At 44.0% G+C, this 12,227-nt stretch overlaps 1 protein-coding gene across 1 annotated transcript in view; it reads left to right on the top strand.

Moving 5' to 3' along the window:
• Positions 1-12,227, top strand: part of ptprn2 (protein tyrosine phosphatase receptor type N2) — a 256,439-nt gene that overhangs the window by 221,759 nt on the left and 22,453 nt on the right. The window contains exons 14-16 of the mRNA XM_052506465.1: positions 7,184-7,331; positions 7,546-7,619; positions 11,962-12,039. Coding sequence (XP_052362425.1) covers positions 7,184-7,331; positions 7,546-7,619; positions 11,962-12,039 — 300 coding nt within the window. The remainder of the gene's footprint in view (positions 1-7,183; positions 7,332-7,545; positions 7,620-11,961; positions 12,040-12,227) is intronic.

Genomic DNA, 12,227 nt, shown 5'->3' with positions numbered 1-12,227 from the left:
AGCCTCCAGCTTTCATTCTGTTTGTCTGTCTGGCTCTGTCTCTCTCTATCCCTTTCTCTCTCTATCCTGGCTAGATCGCTGCCATTTTTATTTCCATCTCTGTCTTTCTTTCCATCTCTATCTCCCTCTTTTTTTCATTTACTTTATCTTGGCCAGTCGTCTCTGTCATTCTTTCTCTTGCTCATGTTTTCTCTCTCTCTGTCACTCTTTATCCCACTCCCTTGCCACTCTCTCTCTCTCTCTCTCTCTCTCTCTCTCTCTCTCTCTCTCTCTCTGTCACTCTTTATCCCACTCCTTTGCCACTCTCTCTCTCTCTCTCTCTCTCTCTGTCTCTCTCTCTCTCTCTCGCTCTCTCTCTCTCTCTCTGTCACTCTTTATCCCACTCCTTTGCTCTCTCTCTCTCTCTCTCTCTCTCTCTCTCTCTCTCTCTCTCTCTCTCTCTCTCTCTCTCTCTCTCTCTCTCTCTCTCAGCCAAAGCGAGACGGATATTGCATTGTGTGATGAGAGCTGTTCAAAAGAGAAATATCATTACCCAGCTGATTGTCAGTTGAACGTTTCAGATTTTTGTTTTGCTTTCCTTTGAAAAGGCTTTGAGTCCCTTGTGGGGCCCCTAGTTGCACACACAATGGATTGTTTTAATTTTGCACAACTTTTGTTTTATTCATTGCAGACAAGCTTGATAAAAGAGATGGATAGATGTCTGGCTGTGTTTTCATTAATGGGGTATAATTCATCACAGTACGTGTCAGGATTTTGTATTGGAGACCATAGTGAATGAGAATGAATTTGAGTAACGTGTTTAATTCGTCATGGATGGGCTTTATTGCAAATGTCAAGGTTGGTTGAGACACCTCTTTTGAAAACATTTGAATAGAACATATTTGGCCTTTACATTACAACAAAGTCCTTCACTATACATACATCATTTGTATTTGCTTTGATAATACTACAGTAAGAATCAAACATATTCACTGCAGATTCTTCAGAAAACCTAAGTATAATGCACATATAAGCCTCACGGACCTTGACTCCATTTTGACTCCTGAGTGATTGACAAGGAGGTTGTTTCTCTTTTGAAATCCATTCGCACCTCACGTGTAACCATGTGTGAGATTGCCTCGGTATCACTGATGTCAGAGCCAATTCTTTTCATCTCTCCTGTGCTGTTCTCTGTGGATCTCATGTAGCGTGGACGGTGGGAGCGATGAGTACCTTGCTCCACCAAGATTGCATGCTGGGCTGGGCTCTCTTATAGATCACACCTACATCTAAATCACTGGATTAGGAGGCTCTTTCTGTCCCAATCTACTCTTATCCAAGTTTCACCTGGGCTTCATCCCCAATGGCACCCTATATAGTGCACTACTTTTGATCTGAGCCATGGTCAAATGTTATGCACTAAATAGGGAATAGGGTGCCATTTGAGCCACTTGCTTGCACTTGTTTTTTCCTACCAGCACTGACTTTGCTGATAACTTCTTTATCAAGGAAACATTTACTTACTACGACTGTGATATGTGGTTGTCTCACCCAGCTACACTATATATACAAAAGTATGAGAACACCCCTTCAAATTTGTGGATTTGGCTATTTCAACGAAACCTGTTGCTGACAGGTGTATAAAATTGAGCACATGGCCATGCAATCTCCATAGACAAACCTTGGCAGTAGAATGGCCTTACTGAAGAGCTCAGTGACTTTCAACGTGGCACCGTCATAGGATGCCACCTTTCCAACAAGTCAGTTCGTCACATTTCTGCCCTGCTAAAGCTGCCCCTGTCAACTGTAAGTGTTGTTAGTGTGAAGCGGAAACATCTATGAGTAACAACGGCTCAGCCGCAAAGTGGTAGGCCACACAAGCTATCTTGTTTCATCGCTACAACTCCCGTACGGGCTCGGGAGAGACGAAGGTTGAAAGTCATGCGTCCCCCTATACACAACCCAACCAAGCCGCACTGCTTCTTAACACAGCTCGCATCCAACCCGGAAGCCAGCCGCACCAATGTGTCAGAGGAAACACCGTGCACCTGGCAACCTTGGTTAGCGTGCACTGTGCCCGGCCCGCCACAGGAGTCGCTGGTGCGCGATGAGACAAGGATATCCCTACCGACCAAGCCCTCCCTAACCCGGACGACGCTAGGCCAATTGTGCGTCGCCCCACGGACCTCCCGGTCGCGGCCAGTTAAGACAGAGCCTGGGCGCGAACCCAGAGTCTCTGGTGGCACAGCTGGTGCTGCAATACAGCGCCCTTAAAGGCCACACTAGCTCAAAGAACGGGACCTCCGAGTGCTGAAGTGCGTAGCGCGTAAAAATTGTCTGTCCTCGGTTGCACCACTCACTACCTGGAAGCAACGTCAGCACAAGAACTGTTCGTCGGGAGCTTTATGAAATTGGTTTCCATGGCCGAGCAACCACACACAAGCCTAAGATCACCATGCGCAATGCTAAGCATCAGCTGGACTGGTGTTAAGCTCGCCGCCATTGAACTCTGGAGCAGTGGAAACGCGTTCTCTGAAGTGATGAAGCCTGCTTCACCATCTGGCAGTCCAACGGACGAATCTGGGTTTGACTAATGCCAGGAGAACACTAGCTGCCCCAATGTATAGTGCCAACTGTAAATTTTGGTGGAGGAGGGATACTGGTCTGGGCCCGGTTTTTCATGGTTCTGGCTATGCCTCTTAGTTCCAGTGAAGGGAAATGTTAATGCTTCAGCATACAATGACATTCTAGATGATTCTGTGCTTCCAACTTTGTGGCAACAACTCTGGATAAGAGCGTCTGCTAAATGACTTAAATGTAATGTAAATGGGAAGGCCCTTTCCTGTTTCAGCATAACAATGCCCCTGTGCACAAAGCGAGGTCCATACAGAAATGGTTTGTCGAGATCGATGTGGAAGAAATTGACTGGGCTGCACAGAGCCCTGACCTCAACCCCATCGAACACCTTTGGGATGAACTGGAACGTCGACTGCGAGCCAGGCCTAATCGCCCGACATCAGTGCCCTTACCTCACTAATGCTCTTGGGGCTGAATGAAAGCAAGTCCCCTGCAGCAATGTTCCAATATCCAGAGAGTGGAGGCTGTTATAGAAGCAAAGGGGGAGAACAACGGCATATCGACGTCCGTTATTTTGGAGTGAGATGTTTGACGAGCATGTAGTGGTCATGTAGTGTATCTTAAGAGGGAATGCACTAACTGTTAGCCTTTGGTTAAGAACGTCTGCTAAATGACAAAAAATGTTCATGTAAATTTAGGACGCAGCCCTATTAATCATGTATCTGTATTTCTGGCTGAAAAGCCATGGACCACATACCGTTATGTTAGTCCTGGATATTCAGTATTGTAGAGTGAGATGTATATAATGACTTCCAAGGTTCAAAATCAGAGTCGGCGATGTTGGGGTTAGTTTTTGTATTATTGCCTTGACTTTATTCTCTCCCATTGTTGTAGACCTGGTGCTGAGACATATTAAAACATGCAGTCTGTGTGTTTTGGTCACTCACGCTTATTCACCATACATTAGAATGTGTATGGATTATTTCAATGCACAGTATGTACATACTGTGTAACCAATTTCAAACATACAGTACTCAAAGACAAACAGACTTTATAGGACATGAACAGTAATAACAGCTATGTGATTTTCTGGCTTTCAGCTCTATTGCTTTTACCTTGTTGTTCCATTTTTGATTTCCCTTGGAGTCATGTTTTATTTTGGGGGGGGGGACTGTTTTTATGCTGTCCAGTAGATATGGTTGTGACGTTGATATAATTTCCGTTCTTACTGTATATGTACCCTCCGTAAATGGTTATTTGCTGCCTCAGAAAATCGATAGCAAGCCCAAGGCGACATTGCATCATTTTTACGACTTACTTCCATGTCAAATCTAATTGAAAACGAATAATTTCTCGGAGTAAGGCAGGAGAGGATAATTAAGCAATAAGGCACGGGGGGGGGTGGTATATGGCCAATATTCCACGGCTAAGGGCTGTTCTTATGCACGACAAGGCCCGATTGGCCATGTACCACAAACCCCCCCGGGGTGCCTTATTGCTATTATAAACTGTTTACCCAATGTAATTAGAGCAGTACAAAATAAATGTTTTGTCATACCCGTGGTATACGGTCTGATATACCGCGGCTGTCAGCCAATCAGCATTCAGGGCCCGAACCACCCAGTTTATAACAGCAAGTATATCATGTTATAAGTGATTTTTATTCCCTTTTATTCCATCCCTGATTGATAGGACTGATTGGCATGCCCTTCCTCTCCAGGCTGTCCCTGGTCTCAGATTATGAGTAGGGTGCCTACTACTCTTTTCAGACACATCATGCTTTTCTCATTGTATCCCCTTGTGACTTCACACAGCATTTCATAGTCAGTTACTGTTCGGGACTCTGGGAACACACCTGCACAGCTTTCATGACAGCGACAGCACAGTAGCAACGTTGTGTTACCTGTTGTGTCCTTTATTTCCCTCAGTGTGAGTTGATGTAGCTTCTCTATCTGGCCTGCGAGGGCTGTTGTTAGGGGGGATTACTCAGTGTTTCCTTGACACCCGTGCTCTCAGCGTCTTTGATTGGCAGCCCAGACACTAATCCCTTATTTACTGAACCTTGTTACTCCGACTTGCATTCCAAATGGCACCCTATTCCCTACATAGTGCGCCATTTTTGAACAGGGCCCATAGGGCTCTGGTTAAAAGTAGTGTACTATGCAGACTAGAGAATAGGACACACACTCTCTGCCTCTGGAAGAGGAGGTGGTTCGCTGCGTCATCCGATCCACTTTCAGGCTGCTACATCACTACATACAAAGCTTCCGCATAAAAAAACATTTGTATTACAATTTGGGATAGGCGCAGAGTAAGCCGTTGAACGGCGGCAATTCTGTAGCCCTTCTGAATGTATAGTATGTACTACTGTACGTCTGTGTAGGGGAGTGGGAGGGGTGTCGTGCTGTGGAGCTACCCTGTCTGCATCCGACATGGCATGTTATTCCCTATATAGTCTACTACTTTTGACTAGAGCCCCATGGGCCCTGGTGAAAAGTAGAGCACTATATAGGGAATATGGTGCCATTTGAGACAAGGCCAATATATGTGTTCCCCACTGTCAGGAGAACTGCATGCGACTGGCTCTGTCAAGTGTTCATGACACCCTGTCAGTAAACTGTCAAAACATGGGTCCAAAATGAGTTCAAAAGGGCACCGTATTCCCTATATAGTGCCCTACTTTTGACCGGTGCCCTGGTCAAAATTAATATCAGTGCATCTGGATAGATGAAAAGCTGTTTCGTAAAAAAGCATATCGATGAGTTAGTTAAGAGGCTGAGAATTGAAAATGGGCTTCTTCTATAGACATAGCTAAGTAGTAGAAAGCTGATTATTCAGTTGACGTTCCTATCAGTCCTAGATTATGGCGACGTCATCTATATGAACGTAGCTGCCACTGCATTAAAGCCGCTAGATGCAGTTTGTCATCGCGCACTGCGCTTTATTGCAGGCGACAATTTTAGTGCTCATCACCACATTCTCTACCAGAAAGTCGGTTGGCCCCCCTTTGATGTCACGTAGGTTGATACATTCCTATGTTTTCATATATGAAGCCCTTTTACAAAAAGTCCCACTATACCTAACATCCAATACTAAACTTTAGACATACGAGTTACCGCACCCAGTCTCAGGGACGGCTAACTCTGGAAATTCCTGAGTTAGGTAAATCAGCTTTTAGTGTCTTTGAACCTTGTCTGTGGGACAATCTTCAGAATGTTCTGAAATGTGATGTTTTGGCGCCTCTAAGCCAATTCAGAACTCTGAGGGCCTTTTTACTGATGAATATCTTTGTTTTTCATGACCGTGTTTTTCTTTCTGTTTGCATTTTGAATTTAGATGTTGATGCGTGCATCTTCTGTCATTTATGTCATTCAGGGCTCATCTGTAAAAGAGACCGTGGACTCATTTTAGGACTCCCTGATAAAGTATAGGTTAGATAAAATAGGGAATAGGGTGCCATTTGGGACGCAGGCCAGAACTTCAGAAATGAATAATAACTGCTGTCAAAAACTGTCTGCTAGTTTTTGACGGAGATATCACTTGACATTCATATTTTCTCCCTATAGTGAATGGAGGAAGAGGGCATTGTAGAGGGGCTAATTTCCCATCATATGCTGTACTGTCTCAAAGTATGTCCCTGTATTTATCTACGTGTCTGCCGTGTCCATGTCGAGAGTTGTTTGACAGCCTTAACTGAGCTGTAGATAACCACCGTGCATCACCTCCCCAAGCCAACGCGCCTCCACCGCCTTTAATGTGTGATAAAAAGCCCAGCACATCTGGGTATTGCTTACACAATGCAGGCCTAACACAATGACGGTCTAAACCGTTTAACCCCGCGGGGAGCAGGGAGCAGTTGATACAAGCGTCAGGGGAAACACTGTTCCTCTGAAAAAGAGAGTCTTCTCCGCAGCCTCCGAGCTCCATAAGACCTTTCCTGGTTGGTTAGAGGAGCTGCGTGTTCTGTTTTTTCTTCTTCTTATTCTCATCCCCCCCTGCTTTTCTTTTCTCCTTTGTCTCCCTAGCTAATTCAATTTTGTCTTCACCGATCGACGGCTTAAACGCAGACAATCTTATCAGGGGCTGTGCAAGCGGTTTGAAAGACGGTGATTGGAGCGCCCAGTATTTCCAAGTATTTCCAATGCGGGCAGGCCTTTCAGGGGTCTTAATTGCGAGGAGTGGTTTTCGGCGGTCCCTACCGTCCCAACACCTCAACCCCCCCCCCATAATTTACACAATGGAGAAGCTTAGGACGATTTACCATGATACTGTACCTGATCATGGCTCTAGAGCCTGTCTAGAGCCTGTTTGTTGGTCTGTCTGATGACATGGGTTTAGTATTCTGCTCCAGTGTGTAGGTAGGAAGGCTTTTGAGATCCACTGAAGTAGAGTGGGTCTACAACATAGGCATTAGTTGTTTTAGTCTTTTATTTGATCTCTTCTAGACAGTGAATGACAATCACAAAATCGTCTATATTCTGGGGGCACCCTACTCCATCCCTCCCCTCGAAATGTTCCCGTATGTAATTACCTTTCCATTTCCAGTTCATTACCTTTTGTTTGGTTATTTAGTTGTGTGGGGTTGTTTTTAAATGGCATCCGTTATCTCTCCCGTTTGTCTGCTCAGTCGTACATGGAGGACCACTTGAAGAACAAGAACCGTCTGGAGAGGGAGTGGGAGGCGATGTGTGGCTACCTGGCTGAGCCCGGCGCCTGTAACGTGGGCCAGGACAAACACAACGCCAAGAAGAACCGCACCGACGCCGTGGTCGTCTGTGAGTAGTTTTACACCCCTCTGACCACGTGGTCATGGATGACCGCAGTATGACCACATCTCTCAGTAGTCGATCACTAGGTTATTCCTGTGTTGTTCATGACCATGTGAACTGACCAGGAAAAAACTATTCCATATCATTCATCAATAATAGTTCAATGTTTCAATCGTGGAAAAGCAAAACATTTGTGGTGAGTTATGTATTTCTATTACAGACGATCATTCCAGAATAACCTTGAAGGCCGAGAATAACCATGGCAACTCCGATTACATCAATGCTAGCCCAATTGTGAGTACCAGTCCACGTCCCATACTCCTTCGCTTTATGTTTCTTTTAAGCTTTATTGTTGCAGCTCTACACAAAGACCAGTTGAGATCGGATTTTAAATTCAATTTGTTTTTGTGATTTGTCATGAATGTTCCTATTGATCCCTTTGCCTTTGTTCCTACACACTTTGCACCTCAATGAATTTGCCGTGTCTTGTGAAATAATAGTTTGTCACCTTCCCTGTTTTGAAATGGCTGCTCTCTTGAGATAACAGCTCTGTTTTAACGTACTCTTTCTAGAACAATGGGTGTATTATTATTTAGACTCAGTAATGTGTCCCCAGAACAAATCCAAAACGGCGTAAATATCAGAAAAGTTCAGGGTTAAATTCCTGTATTAAAAAAAAAAACACAAAAAAAAAACATTTCATAGTAAATGCCAGTTCTGATTTCCCCTGAGGCTGCTCGAGATGGATTCCATGGAAAAAGAATAGGAAACTATGCATTTCAAATACAGCAGGGAAAACTCTTTGGAGAGATGAACTAAAAGCCTATTACTGTATACCACCTAACAGGACATCTTGGAAGTTTGAACACCAGTGCTTGACTTGGGCAGGAGCTCACCGGAGCTGTCATGGGTGGCATTCTGGGAAATATTTGAATAAGGCTTTACAATAAGCAGTGTGTTAATTTAACACTGTTCCAGTGTCTATATGCGTCCACAGACTCGGTGCGTTCAGTGTTGATTTGACACTCTCAGTGTTTTTTAAATTGTTTTTGTTTTAGACAGGAGAATTTGCTGTCTACCGGGCACCCAAAAATGATTACCGGCACCTATTTCAGATCAAGTCAAGCACTGTTGACCACATGTATTTATTGTATTTCATGCATTTTAATGCATTCATAATGTGTTAAGTAATAGTGATATCATCCTTTCATTATAACAATCTATACGTATTACTGCTTCTGAAGCCATAGTATAAAATCGACTTCTACTTATCCCTGCTGTCGTCGGGCTGAATCTCATCGCTCTCCTGCCTATTTCTCTCTCTACAAACTTCTACAAGGTTGTCCTTTAAAGATCTGCAATGATCCATTTCCATCTCTCCAATATTAGAACGTCAAACCAAATGATCTCTTCCCTGTATTTGCGTTTCCTTTCAAAGTGGGAAACAATTAAATGACGAGTGGAGTTGTCATTTGGAGTCGTTTCTCCACTCCTCCGTGTTGCTATTAGTAGTCAGAGTGGGTTATGCTGTGCTTGGTGCAGAGCAGAGCGGAGTAGACACAGTAATCAGTGATCCAGCGCTGTACGGATGAAAGCATGGTAATTACGCCACAACAGGACCCCTGGCTGAGCCCTGCGAAACTACCATAATTACATCTGTCAACACACCCTCTTCCTCCTCATTAGCCCAAGGGAAATGGCCCACAAGTAAATCATTTGTCATCTTTTTCTTGGAATGCGGGGTTCGAGTGGTAATGGGGTGGTAAGGGGGGGGCATCCTCTCTACCCCCACAGTCATGGAGGGGTGACACAAAAAATTACCTTAGACACCCATTATGCCCCCTTGCTCCTCCAAACTTCTTCAGCTCAGGTCAACAGACGATTGGGCACCCACAATGTACAATGTCATTGGTGTGAGGTTTAGCTGAAAGGAATCCAGCACGTAGCATCTGCGTTCTAAATTGCACTCCATTCCCTAAACAGTGCTACTTTTAACCAGAACCCTATGGGCCCTGGTCAAAAGTAGTGCACTACAAGGGAATAATTGTTTAAATATTTAATAAGATTTTAATATTCTGTTAGATTTTTTTTTTTTTTTTTTTTTTACCTCAAACCTCAAACCAAACAGCTTTTATTTGGTAAAGATGCTGTTTTCCCAAGGTCTATCTAGCTTCCCCACCAACAGAGAGAGAAGAGCAGGAGAGAAGCTGAAATACGGAGGCCATCTTTTCATGTGCTGCTTTTAGTATTCATACAGGGATGTCAGGCAGCGCATAGCTACTGTATGTCTGTGTCCTTGAGATTGCCTAACAGGGAGCTGGAGCCTCTAGGTTTTAGCATCAAGTCTTTCATTCCTGTCAGGATAAAATAAAATAAAAATAGAAGCTATCTGTGGAATTTCAACGAGGCAGGAGAGTGTGATGCTAACAAAGCACCGCTATCTAACTGAGGTGTTAGCGCGCAGAATGGAAAGGGCATACATTTCTTTAGTTCTTCTCCAGAAATGCCATTTCAAATAACACGGCTAGGCAACAGGAATTCCAGGTGATCTTACAAAATGTATTTGTAAAGACAGGTGCATTTTAGTGGACCATGCTAGCTAGCTTCATATTATGGTTGGTGGGTATACGCTTCCATATCTTATGCTTCACATCTGTAGTCAAAGTGATTAGAATTTAGTTAAACCTCTATAATCATCTCCCCTAGTCGGTGCTAATATAACTACTATGAAATCTCATAAAGAAAGAAGTTCATAAAAGAAGATAAGACATCCATTAAAGGCAATCTACTGTGTCTCTACAGCAGATCCTGGTATTATTATCTGGGAGCATCCCAAATAGCACCCTATCCTTATATAGTGCACTACTTTTGACTAGAGCCATATGGGCCCTGGTCAAAAGTAGTGTACTATACAGGGAATATGGTGCCTTTATGGACCCAAGCCTCTGTCTCCTCTCTGTTATTGCTCCAGCCCTAAATGACTCCCTGTAAGTGCTGCACAATTGCATCCATTTCCATAGTAATGGGTGTGGATGTCAGTCATTGGAGTGTCATCCAGTGGAGATTCAGGACTGATTTCCGTGTAACACAAAGGTTTATCCCTTTCTTCTTCTCTATATTAAAGATAGATACTTATCTCAATGCAAGACTATTGTATGAAACTGTTGTATTGTATGAACCTTTCCAGTATGAAAGCATGGGAACATACAAGGGCTAGGATTCATTTCATACAAAACAGAACTCGGACTGTGGAAAAATATACCGTAATACCATGTTTACCTCGAAAAAATACAGAACAACCTTGTTTTTTGGCACATTGCAAAATGGAGCCCATAAAGTACAAATGCCCAATGAACTGAAGTGCACTGATTCAGCTGGTTAGCTCTGGTTAGCGCAGGCTGCCCACCTTAAATGGAAACCAAAGTGTTTATTTGGGGAATACAAATTCTGTTGCACCCGATCATTACACATTCATGGTGCTTGAAGTGTGTTTGACTGATGGTCTCACCGAAATAACCAGCCTCTAATCAGCCGAATAAAAAAATATAAAAAACTATCTTCTGAAATGAAACAATGGCTTTGTCTGTGTGTTACAAAATAGCCTCAATTCCAAAAGGTTTACTCATGTCTTCTCTATTCTTCTTCTCCTTTTAACAATAGCCATGACTAATGCTCATGTGCAATTTGTCTGCTAAACGTTAGTAGTTCTCCCTTGTTCATTGGCTTTCACAGACTAATATGAATAGACAGACGGTAAAGGCCAGGGTCTTGTTCGGTGGAGCTGGATGTAGAGCTGGTATCAAGCCCATTATGTTGGATCTTTAATATAAAACAGAGCTTCAGGGGCAATTGCAGAACTCCTATCTTTTCCTCCACCCTCTGTATCTCTGGGTTCTGCATGCCAACACTCCACACACACACACACACACACACACACACACACACACACACACACACACACACACACACACACACACACACACACACACACACACACACACACACACACACACACACACACACACACACACACACACACACACACACACACACACACACAGAGAGAGAGAGAGAGACACCCCGATTGCCTCTTCTATAGGCGTCTGTGACATTCTCTGACTAGCATCAATAATATGTTGGAGAGGCAGTGTAATTTCCTTTGAACATGGTCTTCCTCTAATCAGAGGCATTAAAGAATAGCCATGCCTGGAGGATAGAGAGGGGGGAAAGGTAACAGAGGGGGGCGAGAGAGAGAGAGAGAGAGAGAGAGAGAGAGAGAGAGAGAGAGAGAGAGAGAGAGAGAGAGAGAGAAGAAGTGAACGGAGTGAGGAAGTAAATTTGAAAACAAAAACGGAGACCCGGGCGGCCATGGAGGAGAAAAGGTGGGAGTCCAACCCTTAGATCCTCAGGGAGAGTGCATGGACTGCTGTCCCACTGTCTTGATAAGCTAGCTCTAACTGTAGAGACACGGTCTGTGTTCCAAATGGAACCCTAGTCCCCAAATAGTGCACTACTGTATATATGGAAAAGGGTGCCATTTGTTACGCAACCAGGCAGTATGTTCTTGTCCCTTTACACAGTCGCGTTCACTCAGTTTTCACACACAACTTTTGTTCTTCTTCCCGTCTTTTCCCAGATGGACCATGACCCGAGGAACCCCATGTACATCTCTTCACAAGGCCCTCTACCCTCCACCATGGCGGACTTCTGGCAGGTAAACCCATAAAAGGATCGGTGGCGTCATTTTGAATGCTGAATAGCTCCCTGTGTGTTTATGCTCGAGACTTGCTGTTTCTTGCTGTGATATGAAGTTTGCGTCTGTTGCATAACATGGGGCTGGTGAAAGTGGCTTTTTTTTTCTACACGAGAGGATCCTGGCAAGAAAATTGTCACGAAATCGTC

Source organism: Oncorhynchus keta, chromosome 4 (genome assembly GCF_023373465.1).
Source record: "Oncorhynchus keta strain PuntledgeMale-10-30-2019 chromosome 4, Oket_V2, whole genome shotgun sequence".
Classification (NCBI taxonomy): Eukaryota; Metazoa; Chordata; class Actinopteri; order Salmoniformes; family Salmonidae; genus Oncorhynchus; species Oncorhynchus keta.
The sequence above is the reverse complement of the archived record's forward strand: the minus strand, read 5'-3'. Positions and strand labels throughout refer to the sequence as shown.